This window comes from Hyposmocoma kahamanoa, unplaced genomic scaffold, assembly GCF_003589595.1.
Source record: "Hyposmocoma kahamanoa isolate Upper Pololo Valley unplaced genomic scaffold, ASM358959v1 95, whole genome shotgun sequence".
NCBI lineage: Eukaryota > Metazoa > Arthropoda > Insecta > Lepidoptera > Cosmopterigidae > Hyposmocoma > Hyposmocoma kahamanoa.
In genome coordinates this window covers 8598752-8617176 of record NW_020654972.1, presented here as the reverse complement: position 1 = coordinate 8617176, position 18425 = coordinate 8598752, and the positions used below count along the sequence as shown (strand labels likewise).

Below are 18425 nucleotides of genomic sequence, written 5' to 3'. Positions count from 1 at the left end.
TTACGCGATAACTCCGCTATTTGTGCACCAATTTTAATGATTCTTTTTTTGTTGGAAAGAAGGCTTCTTAGGGTCATATTCCAGAACTCTACTCAATGCTCAAGTCAGGACTTGAGCAGACTTGAGTATGATTTCAAGCACTGGAAATACGACCCTAATGGACTTGGGTATGATTTTCAGTGCTCACTGCAATACTCAAGTCAGGACTTGAGTATTGAGTACAGTTCTGGAATATGACCCTTAGATGTGGTCCCGTGTGGTTTTAAATTTCAAGAAAATATTCCACCTCTAAGGGTGGCAAACTAGGGGATGAATGACTTTTAAGGTCGGTTTTTTTGTCCGGAGGTTATTTAAATATAATTTCGGGGGCTCATATTATGTTCTACGTTTAGAAACATCTTTTGAAGTTTTATTTAGCGTGAATTATAAAATAAACTTGTATAGATAAAAGCCACTTAGAGAAAAATGAGATTTAAAATGATTTCACAATAGCGAAAATAATCTTTTTTAAGGGCTCCATCGTTTTCGTTCAGAAACTAAATTTTGACAGGTGTCAACGTCAAATGTAGAAAATGAAAGGCAAATATATTTAATTTTTTGAAAAATAAGATTTTTACATGACCCAACACTAGTTGCACCTACAGGTTGTAAAATATAATTTGAAAAAATTTGGTGTTTGTGGTAGTATTCTCTGCTATATTGAAAAAACCTTTGTTAAGTGCTTACAATTTAATATATGAAATCGACAAAGTCGCTGGTTGCTGCAGTTAAACACTGTCGCCGATTGCGGCAACCGCAATTGTATGAAAATAAAATGTTCGCTTCTGTTGCCGGTTGCTTGTATCCAACACAAGACACGTAAATGCAGTAAGTACTTACATATTGGTATGTAAAACCAACATCGCAGATTGGTATCTTGATTATGAAATATAAATTAAATGATGAACAATTTTGATTTTGAGTCACTCTAGTTCAAACTATCACAAACACAACAATAAACGTCTACATGATGTAATTTTTTAAACATCGAGCGGTCGCTTCAATTCTATGATTAATAGCGCGTGTGACAACCCTCGCTGTGCAATGCGAGTGCACCACGAGATTATGCGAATGTGTGCGTCAGTATAAGGCGCGCGGCGATTGTGTACACACTGCGCTGCTACGTTTGTATGGAGTTACCATACTTGTCTCATTATACTATGCTTACAGTACAACTATCTCTTGGCAATCTCCATGTGTCTTCGCCATACCTTTCTCGCCTCTGATTTTTTTGTAATGGCAAACAGCCATTGGCACTATAACTTGATTAGACCTTGATCTACGATGAGACGCTATAATCACAAAGTGGTACTAATAATTACATCGAAGGAAATCAATAATAAGCACCTTACTAGCTTACGAGGTAGGAGTAACCCACCTTACCGGATATTAATGGTAACACTGTATATGTCTAAGTAAGTATCTAGGTAAAGGTATGAGAAGTTTAAATTATATGAATCGAGCGACTACAACAGGAAGATCTTGTATTAATTATCATCTGATATTAGTTCTGTGTACGGCGACAATATCAGTGTGCGATGGTGCTTCTTCTGCCATAGAGTTTTAGTAATAAGGAATAGCATCTTGAAAAATGAGTTCAATTTAAATAATAATCTCGTTACGCCGAAAGTTTGGTGACCGTAGTAAAGCTGCAATTCAGCACTTTGTAACCTTGGTGTAATAAAGACACATGTGATCATATGTGAAAACGATGCCTCCAATGAACGCCATCTTTATTTTTTGGTCATTTTCTGTTATTTTTTAACCGGCTTAAAAAATGGAGGAGGTTCTCAATTAGATTTGATTTTTTTGTTTGTATGTTTACGCGATTTCTCTGGCATTTGTGAACCGAATTTGATAATTCTTTTTTTGTTGTAAAGAGGGTACCTCGGTGTTGGGCTCATTTAAATTTAAAGAAAATATTCCACCTCTAATGGTGGCTATCTAGGGGATACATCCTCTTTCGCGCACTTCCCGGGAACCGATTTCAATAAAAGTTGGCAAATAGATGTAATTCCACGATCTTTTGAGGTCGGTTTTTTTTTACAAAAAACTTATGTAAACAGCCATTTTTATTTACTAATGTTATGCTCCCCGAATTATGTGAAAAACAAAATAAAAGAAAAAACAAAACTCGAAAAACAAAACAAAAGCGCGAATTTTGTGATTACAAAAATAAAGAAACGAAAAACAAAATAAAAACAGAACAGGTCCAAAAATTAAATTCACGTAGTGTTATTAGTGGTATCGGAATGTGCTTTTAATCACATGAAAGTCATACATAAAAATAATACGGACTACATGCAACAAATTATGTCTATGTGAAATTTTATAACTCTCCTAATTAAATATAAACAGTTAACGACAAATTTCCTTCGTAGAATATTTAAACCTCTCTCCTGAAATTTTCTCATTTAGCACCATAATATACTTGCATTAAGAGTCGCTTCCACAATCTCAATTTACCCCATGATCGGTATGTACTATCAGAAAAATGAAGACTACCCAGTTCCATAAGAGTTTTGTGAGCAAGCGGAGATGGCACCAAGCCGCATCCCTTGCTTTATCCACCTTTTCTTGTGAAAAACTTTTGTTTATAATAAAAATATGATATATTGTAGACACTTACGACAACGCTGCATGTCGAAATAATGTTTGTAATATAATTTAATGACAGCAATATTTATTACTAATTAATTGTTTCTTTTATTATTATTAATTTTTTCAAATTCTTTTTTTATAAGTTTCACGATCTCAATATAAGTTCTTATACTTTAATGTAATATTATATTGGAGAAACAAATAAATTGAAAGAGCCCTTAAACGTCATTGATTATCAAGAATAAGCAAGCTGCGGGTGGCAGCTATTTACTGCCGTTGCAATTGCGCAAAAATAACCCTTAAGATGGTAACGCCTCAACTTTGCTAATTACGACTCCCAAGAGAAGATACGGATAGTTCAGCATTGTCCATGACTTTTTCAAAGCTTCCACAATTGCATATGCAATACTATGGGGTATCAATTCACACAATTTGATTTTAGTACATATTTAAAACTGTGGATGGCGACACTTGGATACAATAAAAATTATTGAATCTCAAAAATTTGAGGTACATCATACAAAATAATTTTATACCTCAAACGTAAAAACAAATGCAAAACTATTTAAACGACATTTAGGAATGTCAATTAAAATTTTGTAAATGAAAACTGTCGCTGAAAAGATAACAAAGGTTCACAATGGTGTATTTTTTATTTGTTAGTTTGCATAAATTGTATAGATGGCATTTTTTTGAATTTATTTAAAGAAAGTAAGTAACGTTTTAACATTCACGTTAGTTTATATTTAAAATACAAACTCAGCTATGCGATTTAATAATAATAATATGTTATTGATATTATATAATAGTCAACGGAGAAGAGCAATATAACCGTGACAGAAATGCAATTGACGCCATATGTTGGCCTTTTTGAATACTATTACAATCTCATCGCGGGTTTATTAGGTACCATCTATTGATCAGCATTAAGAATTAAAATAAGCGCTCGCATAGGCGGAGTTACGAGTGCGACATTTCTGTGTAAGAGATTGAGAATCTGTACTAGTATAATATTATTTTATCTGTGGTAATACTAAAATACTGAATCAGTTTAAAAGATTCTGAAGCGTAAACCTGTTCGAGTAACCCAACCATGGGCTTCCCAGGTCAGCTTTCTCTCTATCTCCGAACTCATTTAACTGGTTATGTAATTACGATGTCCCCTAACTATCTTATTAGTGATGTTGTTTTAAAAAACCGTAATACAAATTGTAGCGACGCTAATGGTCTCGGCTTAGAGATACAGTTAACGTTCGTACTGCGTTATGATACAGTTTTCATCATTTGTTATGGATGAAGCATTGTTAGGTTTTTCTGTTAGTTAATCTGGTTTAAGAAATGTGAGCTTACGATTTCTAGATTTTGATGTCAATGCACTCATGAAGATGTCAATATTATATTCTAATAGAAGTGATGAGTGGAAATTGTCATTATCGCCCAAATTGCTAAGCTTATTGAAGGGGTAAGAGTCTATACAACCTCAAATGGCTTTGATTGATTCCGCATAGATAACAGTCAAAGTGTGGAATCAATGCATTCGGAAAAAATAAGTATATAGTACAATTGAGGATATACACTGATTACTATGTGGTGTGGAAAACACGATTCCTAAACATTTTTACAATACAAAAAAAACTTACCTCGAAATTTCACAAGAGAACCGCAGTATTCAATAGGTATTTTATATATACCAATGATTTTTGATGTATCAACTGAACTAAATAGATTACGTATAGTATATGAAAAACTCTTTTCAGACAGTTTTAGTTTCGTTTGTAAAACAAATTAATTCTGAAATAAAGCCTGTATTCCTGCCGCTCGAACCACGCAAAATGAACCGTATTAGTAACGGAAAAAATTGAATTCAATCTGAGGTAGCATAGACTCTTAAGGATAAGCGTTGTTACAAGAATCGCTGAAAAATACAAGCTCTTTGAAGGCGATTAGGATGTTAAATTTGTCGATCCTCATCACAGATTTGTTTGTCTTCTCAGACATGTTTTATAGTACGCAATTTATATTTTCCTGCTGTATTCAAGAAAAGACAGGACATTCTAAACTAATAAATCTTTTCTCCTAATTCTAGTTAAGCCGCAAGCGTCGACCGCAGCCTGAGAACCGAGAACTGAACGGGTACATCGCCAACTCGACAGTCTACGTAACCAGTATCAATGAAAACGGGGCAATCGAGAGTAAGCCCACGATATCCTCGCCAAAGTCACAGCCAAAATCTCTCCAGGCCAAACCAGCACCTATAATCTCCAACGGGGTTAAAGACGACGAACCAGAACCTGAGAAACACGAAAAGGATAAAAGTGAGAAACTGGAAGTGAAGTGTGAAGTGAGTGTGGAATCAGTGACAGTGAGTGAAGTTAGTGACGCGTTGTCAGTTGTGCGGGAGCATCTGAGCAACGGTCGGTGCGAGAAACTGATCGGTGAGCCTGATCATCGGATCAGAGCAACCGCGATTGTTGAGAGTAATAAACTTGGACCTGGAGACAGGTGAGTCTTGTTCACTTTTTTGTAACTTAGATATCATTTGAAGGAAGGGAAGTTTCGTTGTGCCTAGAGATGGGTCATGGATAAATGTCATTGGGATAAATACTCAGGATAAATATCCATTTTTACTCGATATTTATCCAAAAACGTAGATAAATATTTTTAATCGAGGTTTATTATTTATATTTAGTAAAACAAAGTATACTTTTAAAACATTTTGTGTACCTACACAATTGTAAGCATCTAATTTCTGTATCGCGTGTTTTAATTAATAAATTTTGTGTGTGAATGTGAAAGAGAATCCTTAGGCTATTTCAAGTCCAAATATGACTTTGTTTAGTACGCAGTAGACCTCAAGACCATAAAGTTGAGTCGCACTTTATTAACTGCCTCCGTGGCCGAACGGTTACCATGCCGGACTGCCACGTCAAGGTTCCAGGTTCGATTCCTGGACCGGGAGAATTATTTGTATGGCCTACATTTGTTTCTCTCGTGAGTTTGGGTGCAATTTGTGGTTGTCTACGTGTGTGTCCATGGCACCCGCGACACAGGGTTTCCCTAGTGCGGGGCTATGTTGAGTGTGTACGTTATTATTATTTTTATTATTACTTTATTGACGCAGGATAGGTCAGCTCAAGGGTTACAGTTAAAATGACAACTTTCTGTCAATCGAATTTTTTATTACCACTCGACTCGAAAAACGTATTCTTACATAAAAAAATGGCAAAAACGTAATTATTTAATTAATTTATTCTAATGAATTTTATTATAAAAACACAAAAAAATAATTATCCATGTTTTAGGATAAATACTCAGTAAAAACGTATATTTATCCTAAGACGGATGTTTATCGGGTAAAAGCCCATCTCTTGTTGTGCCTTTATTGACGAAAAACACAATTTCATTATATAAGTATGTACATTAAGATGAAAAATTTTAAAAGCAAGGGAATTTAACGCCATCTTATACAAAAAAAACACAAAACAAAAAATGTAAAGACACATATCCGGGTTACCATAATTGCCAACACAGTTGCGAATAATTTATTTAAATATTAAATGAAGGCATGCAAAATTATGCGCAACGGGATTTACTCAGTAAAAATATTTGCTTCACGCTTCATGAAGACAATATATGATAATAACAATATGTGTGCGCAAAAACTTAAAGATGAGTTCAAAATCTAATGTTAAAAGTTATTGTGTATTTTTTACTGTAAAAATACAATGATTACGATTCTCATTTGATAAAATAACGTTTAACAAAATCATAGTGGCTTAGTTGGTATAGCGTCTGGCCCGGTATGCAAGAAGACGTCGGTTCGAATCCGACCGGATCGAAGGAATTTTTTCTGAGTGTTCGATCTTTGTATTAATAATTATAACAAACTAGTGGAGTAATTTCACAAAAAATAATTGAATAGAATATCAATTCAATAAAAATTTAATTAATACAGTGAATAGCGACATCTCTCGCCAGGACTGGTAGCTGTAAAGGTACTAACTGGGTGATAAATCTGTCATAGATTTCTCATAGATGGCGCTACGACTAAAAAGTCGTTGAAAGACCAAGTACAAAGACACGACGCAAGCACATAGAAAAATTCGTGAGGTCCGTTGGTTCGTTCCGTGGCTTAGTTGGTATAGCGTCTGGCACGGTATGCAAGAAGACTTCGGTTCGAATCCGACCGGATCGAAGCAATTTTTTCTGAGTGTTCGATCTTTGTATTAATAATTAAAATCATACAGATTAGTTATGGCTAGTCACTGGCAGAGAAGCGGGAAAAATTGTTTAGCTAGATCAAATGGCTTAGGTATTTACTATTAAATAATGGTCTATCAAATAATATACGATACACCTAAGGATATTTTGTCTAAAGAATGTGCTAATTTGTTACACGATCATATAAAGTCCTGAAAACACGCTAAAACTAACGTCTAAAACGAATAATTTAAGAATACAATATCTAACCTTGCACATAATTTTTATATGGAGATATTTCCCTATAAGTACTACAGAGAACCTGCAAAATTTTGGTTTTCAACTGAAACCCTTAGTTATTAAATTCACAATAACCAAAAAATTTGCAAATTATGCATTTGCATACAAGGTACTACTCAAAAGTCAATTTCCAAAATGTGAGTATTTAATTCAGTACAGAGTACTAAAAAAACCGACCTCAAAAGTACGTCGAATTACGTCTATTTGCTAAGTTTCATTGAAATATCCCCTAGTTCGCCACTATACAGGACTTGATACTGGAGATAATAAAAATAGGTTCTCACTACGACACTACTCAAAGTATATCGAGAGAAAAACGCCTTGAATTGGAGAAATAGCAAAATCAACTAAATAATTGCTAAAAGTAATTGCTCCTAAATTAAAGTTAGGCACTATTTATAAAAATGAATCTTCGTGCGTGAGCAGCCACCCTTTGAGGTGGATGATTTTCTTCAAAATGAAATGGGACCACTATGGAAATACTCCCTTTCCAACAAAAAAAGAATCATGAAAATCGGTTCACAAATACCGGAGTTATCGCGTAACATACATACAAAAAAAAAAAGAAAAAAAAAGAAAAAAAAGAACATACAGTCGAATTGAAAACCTCCTCCTTTTTTGAAGTCGGTTAAAAAATAGCGTAGTCGTAATAAAGTATCACATCACGCGTAAAAATATTGAGCTAACTAACTAACTACTGTCAGTTGAGAAGTGCATCTGCTCAAATTTGCTCTTTACGCTAAATGTTAATTATTCCGTAAAGTACGTATATCAGATACTGATAAACTTAATAAAATAATAATAATGTTAGGAGACTCAACATACCTGCTTAGTCACTGACAACGCACTTAAAACCGATTTTAATACCAAACGTACGATATAAATGTCTAAATATTGCACATAATCTCACGTACGTTACGAAATAATTGTTATTTAGCGTAAAGAGCAAACTTTGAGCTGTTGCACTTCACAACTGACAGCAGTTAGCGTCTCTACTAGCGAGTATTTTTACGTGTAATGTGATCAATTTTAAAATTTGGTTTTGAACACTACCTTGTATGGACGGTCCTCGGTGTGCAGCGGTTTAATAACGCGCCGTGCCGCCCACTGCTCCGTCAGTCGCCGTCGGATCTGTTGCTTGTCGACGTCGCACCTGTGTCAAAGTTATCTTCATATTAATTTTCAGCGCGCGTGTTGCGCGACGCAAGGGGCGGTCCCCCACACCTAACCACGTAAAATGTAAGCTCGCGTAATGCCTTAAAGTAAAATTACAAGAATTAAGCGGGACGTAAAAGTTTGTATGGATACAAATACACGGAATTAGACCCGCCTTGGTCCCGACCCGACCATAGATATAGAAAAAAGGAGAGATATGTAATGACGCTATGTAAGATCGGGTACCGATGTCGCCACTTTTTAGCTTGTGTGCAATTCAAACTTTACGCTCTATTATCTACTACCATAACTTAAAGATTTTGATTGAATAGGGCTTAAAACGTGAAAACGTCGTAACACAATTTTAAAATTTAAAATAATTAAACTTACAGCCACTTGAGTAAGAGTTATATTACAATATTTCAGTATTTTTTTCATCCTGGTTCAGCCAGTCACCATCATGTAGCGTTTTAGTAAAAATGCTACTAGTATATAATAGCCAACTATTACACGTTAGATGGCGCTCAAACTCATTTTTCGTTACACTAAGAACTCACGGAACGGTTTTCACCCACGCCTGCCGCGGTCCTGCGGCATCTGTAGAATGTGATAGTTAAGTATGTAAAATTAGTAGCACATTTCACGGCGCGATTCACGCGTGACGGTTGCTCGCGGTTGCCGCGGCGGGATACTAGTAGAACCGCGCAGGATGCGACCACCTGAGCGCTTGGCAGTCGTCGTCGCCCGCGTACTTTGGCAAACGGTTCAGGCGGACGTGGGATGAGTTCTCTATTAACCGCGCGACTTGCGATTAACTCCCACTAACTTCGCGGTCCGTTCCGCAGTCGCAACGGTTTCGTGCCCGCAGCCGCGGCGGCTAGGTGCCTGCACAAACTTGCAGGGTCGAGAATATTGAAAAAATAAACCGCTGTCCCAAAGCACCGGCGGGCGCGGATGGAAACCACTCTGTGAATTGTTAACCTTATTAAACTTAAACTGACGCTACTCAACGAGGGATGTGGTCCTACCTAACCGTAGTTGGAAACCATGTGGCTGTTTTTAATATTAAAAAAAATATTCCATTTTTCATACTATACCTACACTGGTACTGGTGTATTATTAAATTAATATATTAATATAAATTATTATCATTTTCTTAATGGCGGCCACTAGGCTTGGGCCATTGTCAGTTTTATAAGAATAATATAAAAAATATGGCGATCGTCGCCAGTGTCAGTTTTCCATTATACGTTACCACGGGTTGGTGAAGCAGTCATTGTCAAGCGCAAACTCGGACCATCAACGAATTTAATAAATTAAATTATGTTGTTTTTTATTTATTTTTTTAAATACATTTGCTATGGAACTTTAAACAAAGTCAGAAATAGTAATAAGAAAACCAATATTTCGATTTGCCTGCAGCTTCAATCCAACCTTCTCTTATTTTGAATTCATTGGAAAAACTTCAAAATCAAAAATATTCTACGTTTAATCTACGAGTATAATGAAATTTAAATATCTAAATTATCTAAGACAATAATACACTTACATTTTTCTTCAAGCAACATCAACATACAAATGGACATGAAATTGAAACGGTTGTCCGAAATATGAGTTGTGTTAAAGTTACTCGAAATAAAATGTTTAGTAATAACAGTAACAATAAAATAAAGGAAATCAATTTCACGTGAATGCTTTTCGCTTCGATATTTTAGGGACTTTAATTACAAAAATCATAGTAAGAAATTCAAACATTTTAAAAATTAATTGTCGATAAACATCAGTCATCGTAAATGAACATCACTATATTTGAGTCTAGAAATTTGTATGGAGACAAAAAGAAAACATTGAATAATAATAGAAATAGTAACTAAAAATGCAAATAGCCGGTGGAATGTTATCACACTGGTTTTAAAGTTTTTGTTTTCACTCCAATTGGCATTTTCACGTTTTACGAGAGATCTTGTATGTACAACGATCGCCATGACACTGTAGCGATGTTTGTAGGCGTGTCACCTCGATATGATCATTTTGATCATATCGAGGCGACACGAACCACGCCCCCATACCAAATCTCCCCTTTTTATCTATATCTATGGACCCGACCCGCGCCCGACATGCATTACCTCTCAGTGTTTCACGCTTTAGAACAAAATCAATGTATTTCTCTACTCTATTCTTTTCTCTATCTTTATGAGCTTGCCGGTATGTAGGTAGTTGAGTGAATGTCTTAACCGCTAGTTTTCTAGGCTGGAACTAAACGTTAATATACGGTGTAAAAAAAACAATCTAACCACCTTTTTCCCCGACCGCAATGAGTAAAAAGCAACCAGATCGCTTCAGGTATCACACTGAGAGTAATTGCTTCGGCGCCGATTAAAATGCACTTAATTTTCCTGTCCGTTGACTTGATGTGTTATAAACAATATAGCTTTGCTCTTGTAGGACTTTATCTTATAAAATTCAGGGTTAATGAATACTTCCTGTCGTCCTTGTGTATTGAACTTTTTAACCCAATACATAATTGTTCATGATTGTCTCTTTCAATCAATTTTTTTGCCACTTCCTTGTCCTTTTCTAACTTATTTATGCTTTTATCATTATTTAACATCTCGGCCCCATTAAGAAAACGATTCATTAAGAAAACACTTAATAAAATTCAGACAGATAAATCAAAATACTATCTAACAAACACGTACGTACGCAAAATCTTCGCGGCACTACGTGTTGGCTCCGACAAAATGAATAATTTGTCACCTACATTCCTTTTAATTCATTTATTTGTGATAGTTTAGTTATATTCTTGCGTAAGTCGTAGATCTAGCCACAATTGTTCTTCGCCGAAATTACAAGGGCGTGTTATAGTGAAGCAGCTAGCGCGATTGTATCCCTGTTGACCGGCTTATTAAAAGGGTGAATGTGTCTTGATTTGTGGTATATGACGGAGATATAGGAATTAGTTACATGATTATCTAAATGTGTACGTGTAGGTCAACGTGGATTGACGAACACTCTGTACATCATTATCTACAACCAAATTTTCTCATCTCGCAATGTTTCGGACCGTCTGTTCAAAAATATCTGGGCACATTTCAAGGAAACAGTATTTCAGAAATTATTGATAAGTACCGGTTTAAAACAGACTCAAAGTTGATATACTACTCGGAACGGTTAAGCTATAAAATCGCATGCAGCTGTAGCACCGATTAGCAAGTACACTAGAATAACTATCTGTACATGCAATTACAAGAACAAACTGTGTTGTACGTTTATCTGATGGGGCCAGATGGACAGATGTGAAACAAGATGTCATTGTGCAGGTTTTAGACTAAAATTAGATAAATGACGTATAGGAAGTACGTAATTACTTATTGTTTGCGTCCATTTTTTTTGTTGTGTTTGTCGCGAAGCGATTTGTGCGATTGTGTTTTTGCTGACCAGGTTCAGAAAATGGGAAAACAATCTTGATGAGCAATATACATTTGTTACGCCTTCTAATGTAACATTCGTTTCTATTATTAGGCTTCAATATATTCCATAACATCACTTAAAACAGACAAATGTCGAAGTGTACAAATTATCAAAAAAATTTGTCTCATCGCCAGCGGAAAGAAAAAGCATGCTCCAAAACCAAGACAAAGTTTATTCACTTATTAGTTATATCAATATGTCTGGATGGAACTGAGAGATTTTCAAACAGGATGTCTTTTTTTTATGATACCCAGTGACGGGACAAACAGGTCGTGCGCCTGGTGGTAAGCGACACATCTATCCTTTCAGAGACTTCTTTACGATTAAGCCTGCGCAACTATGGAACGAACTCCCGTCTGAAATCTGACATTCTAATTTGTAAGTCGCTTCCTATTTTCAAAACTGGATTGCGTAAATATCTTCTGACACTGTCGTAGTCTGCAACGTGTATATATTTATTAGTAAGTATAAGTTTATTTAGGTATATCATATATAACTTCGTATATAACTATATATATGAAGGTATGCTATATCGTTATTTATTATGTGATAAAATATAATGTTAATTTTTTATAACTATGCAATTCAAATTTTGTTATTGTTACACTACGTATCCCGCTCTGATTACTTTTCCTATATCTCAAAGGCTGTCTGGAAGACATCATTTCACGCACATATGATCATCAATAAATCCCACATTAGCTTTAAGGTGTCTATGTACTGTTTTTGTCCTTATGTGTGAGGAATAAAGTGTATATCTATCTATCTATCCGTATCAGTTGCAGGCAACTCGCAAAGATCTGAGGGGACAGTCACTGCGCCCGGTACCTTGAGACATAAAGGTGACAATTCCACAAACACCCATTAAAACCGGTAATGCTCACGTTACAGCGGCACAAATAAGTATCATAACTATTAACAGGCAGTACTTCCCTAGAAAAACTTTCACAGGGAGCTCCTCTGCTACAAAAATATACTTCCGGACAAATAATTCGCGCCACCTTGAATTTTCAATATTAAATGCCCTTAGCTTAAACAATGCTTGATTGATCAAGAACTATTATGCAACTTTGAAACTGGTATACTAAACGTCATTTCCTTAAGTCCTTATTGAAAGTTTGAATTTCAAAAACCGGAGAAAACTTTTTCTTCAACGATACTATATTTGTATATTCATGCATTTTAAGGATAAAAATGCAAGGTGGGTCGAATTATGTGTCCGAGAGTGAATATGTTAATGCAGTTATGTTATTTTTATGCCGCCTAGAAACTAGCTTCATTGGATACCAAGACAAATAAGGATTTGAAATACAAAAACACCTCTTTATCCTCCTTGAACTTTTCGTTACTGACAGCTACCTGACTCGACAGTTAATTTAAACTATGTAATGTGATCTTGTTGCCTTTGCGACCAAGCGACCGTACGTGATGATGATTTTGCTATATCGCAGACATGATTCTCTCCACTCAGTTCTCCGCGGACACTTGCGCAGGCGTCACTTGTTTACAAAGAGAAACATTTCCACGTTCCGAAGTTTCGTTTGACCCTCGTCTATTCAAGTGCGTAGGGTAGTGATACCTGTTAGTTATTCCCCCCACCTGTCGTACATGAGACCCGTTTTTTCCCGTCCCTTTCCCACGCCTACTCGACGTGCTCAGGCGCAAGGTTGTGCGTTCATCCCATTTTAAATTTTAGAATATTTTAAACCTACCTGCATGCCGGACGTGTCGGGTTTTTGGATTGTTTCCTTTTTGTGGTCGTTTGGATATGAATGTTTTGAATTCCTGTACGGAGCGGCAGCGTTGTGTTTTGTAAATCGTGTACTGTGTCAAGTACCAATACTTGTGCTTCGTGTACTTGTGTGAACGGTGTGTGATATGCGATTTATCTTGTACCTCGCGTCCATCATTAGCAGCGAACAAGGATGCATTACAAACAGCTATTTAAAAGGTAAAGTTAATTTTCCCGTGCCTCTGTATAACGTTAGTTTGTACAAGTGTTTCGCTTGTATTTATCTTACTTCGCGTGGTTTAGTTTGCAGTTGTCAGCGGTTCTATTAAAGCAATTTACTCGTCCCAGTTTACGAATTACCTTATTTCTCTTTATTAATTTAATGAAAGTAATAATGGTAGATTGAGTTTTATTCGCCGCACTCTCTCTTCTGCAATTTGTCATTTTCGCTAAACTTTTGCCATAGAAACATGATTAATTGTCATTGTTAGAGGAATAACCTTATCTTAGCTATTTCTGCTGCCAAGCAGTAACATGAGCTGTGTTTCGGTTTTGAAGGGGTTGTGCTGGTGAAATTACAGGCACATGGGAATTGTCAGCTTATGTCTCGTGTTGCTTTTGATTTGCAGCAAACTATTGGAAAATCTAAAATATAGAATTTTTCTTTGAAACTAGGAGTATTATAAGAATAATGTCTTTGTAGTTTGTGAAAGATGTCGCATTATAAACACCGCGTACCAGTGGCAAGAACAGAACTCTCACAGCTGAACTTATAATGCAAATCGTCGCCTTACTCTCGCAAACTCGTATCTTATAGCAAAGTTACTGAAATGCAAAAAATGGATTGTACATACAAATTTTGCAGGCGGATTTTATACCAAATTTCCTTCATATTTCCACACTAGCTTTTACTTATTCTTAAAGCAATGCATCCAAATTAACTCCCTTGATAAAAAATTTAAAATAAATAGAAAATTTTACCATCTCCTGAATAAATACTCTATAGACGACACCAGTTTTAAAAAGTAAGTTTTTTTATACTTGTTAATGTACGTTCAGAAGCGCATAAATTATATTATATATACTGCTTATACGCCCTTTTAAATGGGTTGCAATGTTTGAAAACATTAATAATTGTTGCTTGCTTAATGCAGCAACTTGGCAAGTTTTCACACGCGAGTCCCCAATGGTTGCTTGAAATTGAAAATGCTACTGAGAATTTTATCACTAAACTTACCGACATTATCTCAATTCAATTTATCTTTATCAATTCATTCATTTTATCACATAAATTAATTATATCAATGTGAAATTGTGAATTTCGAGATTGAGTTATAAATAAGCAACCATTTTGCACTTCAAAGGTTTTAAAAAATCTAGATCATTCTAGATTTCGCGTTGGGAGTGGTATTTTTCACAACAAATTTTTTAAACCCATTGTCGGTATTTTATAGCTTATGTAACAATGCGTATGGTACTATAGATTTACACATTGTGACTATTATTATACATTTATGTAGGTACCAATCTGGAAACTTCCAAGCCTAACTGTTAAGTTGGTCTGCCACGCAGAGGTCCCAGGTTCGTTCCCGGGCCGGGAGAAATATTATGGCTTACATTTATGTGTTTCAAGGTGTCCTTAGTGCGTTATTGTTGTGGCGTTATAACTTTATTGAACTGGGTGCCCGTTTAGATTTTAATTAATTTATCAACGCAACCGACGGATTTAGTAATCCAGGGTCAAGAGGACGTCCAGTTTGGCACGTGAGAGTTAAATTCAATCCTATATCGCTTACAATAAGTCCAAAATGTAGCTTTCGATTGTACCTTTATAACCCGTATCCAGCCGCGTAGGTATCTGGTAACTGGAGATACGCTTCGGCGTCGGGAGGTGAGCGTGCCTATACAGCTCCGCCGCCCAAGAGATTTGGTAATGGACTTTAAAGTCAACGGCAAAGCGGTGGGAACTGTTGGTTGTGCAATGCGTAACGGAAAGTGAGCGTGCCTACAGCGTCGGTATCTGTCTTGGTAAATAGGGAGGGTGATTTACGTGCATACGAGGGCAGCTCACCCAAGATCTTTTGAGAACCGGAAGAAGACTGTGCAAGGATCTGACTGAGAAGGTCTCTGTGCGGGCTTGCTCGCAAAGGTTATAGTGCCCTTCCCGTTAACCAAGAGGTTGATATGGAGGGAGATGGTACCTTTATAACGTGCATGTTTTTAGTGGGATATATGACTTACATGCTTTGCTTATGACATAACTGCTAGCGGTTTTTATCCGCTACTTCTGATATGTAAATAACCACGTGCATGCCTACGACTCAGGTAGTTACAATCTTTATATTCTTAATGATCGTGGGACCCGACTCCCGTCAAAGTTACGTTACCTGAACGTGTTACAGGAAAATACCAAACTGTTAACAAAAGATGCAGTAACTTCTGGGAATACTCTGTTAAGTTACAATAGGTTTTTATTATTATTATGTTTTAAGATTAAATAGAGGTGCGGTTATCCCCAGTTTTATTTAACAGGTCTATTTGTGTTTTGAATAAGAAGATACGAATAAAAAGTCCACAACGTCATCACTTTATCTTAGTTTAGTAGTAATAGAGCTTCTTGTGACAGAGTTCATCTAGAGAAGTACTGCCACCTTAATTATTTCTGCTGCCATCAATGCGTTTCGGTTTTGAAAGGTAAGGGTGCTGGCGAAATTACAGGCACATGGGACTTGTCAACTTATTTCTCAGGATGGGTGCAGTGACAGTCCTCCTCAGATCTTTGTGATTTAAATCTCTGAGAGGCACTGCAACTGTTATGGACAGGCGCGTCGCTTACCATCAGGTGCACGACTTATTAGTCCCGCGACTTGGTATAATAAAAAAACTTTATAAGCCTGATCGAATTCATTCCGAATTCGAGATTATAAAAAACCTAGACAACTCGGACACACTTCTGATGTCGCTTGTGACCTAAGTCCGATTAGTATGCGAGAATTAAATAATAGTTCTTGGATTCGTTCCAAAAAATTGAATATTTCCTTCAAATTTAAATGAGACCAATACTGAGATACCCTCTTTCAAACAACAAAGAATCATCAAAATCGGTTCACAAATGCCGAGTTATTGCGTAGCATACATACAAAAAAAATACAGCCGAATTAAAAACCTCCTCCTTTTTTGTAAGTCAGTTAAAAATTTGCAGACTTGGAGCTCTCTAAATGAGTGAATGAGTAGTAGTTTGTTTTAAAGAACAAACATACGCGATTTAGAATACGAAACGAAAAAATCATATTAATGATTATCGTTTTCGCCATTTGTAAAAAGAATAAACTGAATGTTCTCATAATAACCTGTACGTGTTTTTATACAAAAATGTTGCCAAGACAGCCGAGGATGCAAACAGGAAGATGGCGAGATAACCGATTTAATGATTAAACAAGAATACAATTGCCATTGTGTTCGTTTTATAAATAACCTTAATATAGAATCAAATTACTTTGAAATATTTTTATTAGTTATGAAACGAACGGACACATTGCTGTGCAAAGATCGTCTCCAAGAATAAGGCCTTAGAGGTCATAATGGTCCACCGCGTTGGGCTCCTAAAGTCGATACAATCTCAAATGGCTCTCAATGATTCTGCATAATAGTGAAAGTGTTAAATCAATAGGTACTTTACATATACCAATTATTTTTTTAATATCGACTCAATTAAATAGAACACGTATTGTAATAGTATACGATATACATTATTCATATGGCTTAAATTTCGTTTGTAAAAAAAATAAATTCTGAAATATATAGAATAGAACGGATTCAGTACGCGAAAAATTAGAATTCGAGTCGACGTAGTATCGAGTCTTAAATTTTTTACGATCAGAATGTTACGTGGAAAGTTTTGCGTTCCTAATGAAAACCGGTAAGTAGGTAACCTAGCCAGATCGTTTATTTCCAATGAAGGAGGTCTATGTTCGGCATTTGGTACAGTCCAAGTCTACTGGGTCATCGAACTATATGCACTTCAGTCTAATTAACCCCCGACATTGTCTATGTATTTGCGTATCTACCTGTGATATCGTAGCTCCCAAACGGATGGACTAATCGTAATGCGTTTTTTTATTTGGAGGATAATTTAATCGCAATGGTTCTTTTTTATGTTTTCACATGTCCTATGGATTTGAAATTTGTTATGCAATGGAAATCCCATAAAATTATAATAATATGGTAACCTTAATCTGATGCTGCAACTTGGAGTTTTTTTATAATATCAAGTGATATATTAATATATTAACGCACACGCTCAACATAGCCCCGCACTTAGGAAACCCTGTGTCGCGGCTGCCATGGACACACACATAGACAACCACAAGTTACACCCAAACTCACGAGAGAAATAAATGTAGGCCATACAAATATTTCTCCCGGCCCGGGAATCGAACCTAGGACCTCTGTGTGGTAGTCCGGTATGGTAACCATTCGGCCACGGAGGCAGTTAGTGTGATGTTAGGTAGTAGTGATGGTACGAACAAGTCGTGCGCCGGGTGGTGGTAGCCTACACGCGTGTCCATAACAGTTGCAGTGCCATTCTGAGCTTTAAATCGCAAAGATCTGACAGACATAAGTTGATAAGTCCCATGTTTGCGCACTACGTCCGATTCGTATCATGTCAAATAAGTAATATTCGACAAAATTAAAAGATAAATATCAAGTATGAAGCTTCATTCGCATCAGGCGTCTTTTCATTTGGTCAAGTATTGCTTATTTGGCAGTAATTGTTTCGGACGGAGATCGAGAGTAGACCCCCAGTTCCGAATCCGACAATTGGCGATCCGAAATGTCAAAGGGACCATTTTGTCTCTAGGTGTACAAGCGATATTCGCATTTTCTCGGATTCGAATTGGACTTGGTGCATAAGCGACATCCGAAG

The 18425-nt window shown here is 36.2% G+C and overlaps 1 protein-coding gene across 5 annotated transcripts in view; it reads left to right on the top strand.

The window, feature by feature from the left end:
* Positions 1 to 18425, top strand: part of LOC113238278 (MAGUK p55 subfamily member 5) — a 197199-nt gene that overhangs the window by 33863 nt on the left and 144911 nt on the right. For all 5 annotated transcript variants that reach the window (XM_026475109.1, XM_026475104.1, XM_026475107.1 and 2 more), the window contains one exon: positions 4727 to 5142. In XM_026475109.1, coding sequence (XP_026330894.1) covers positions 4727 to 5142 — 416 coding nt within the window. The remainder of the gene's footprint in view (positions 1 to 4726; positions 5143 to 18425) is intronic.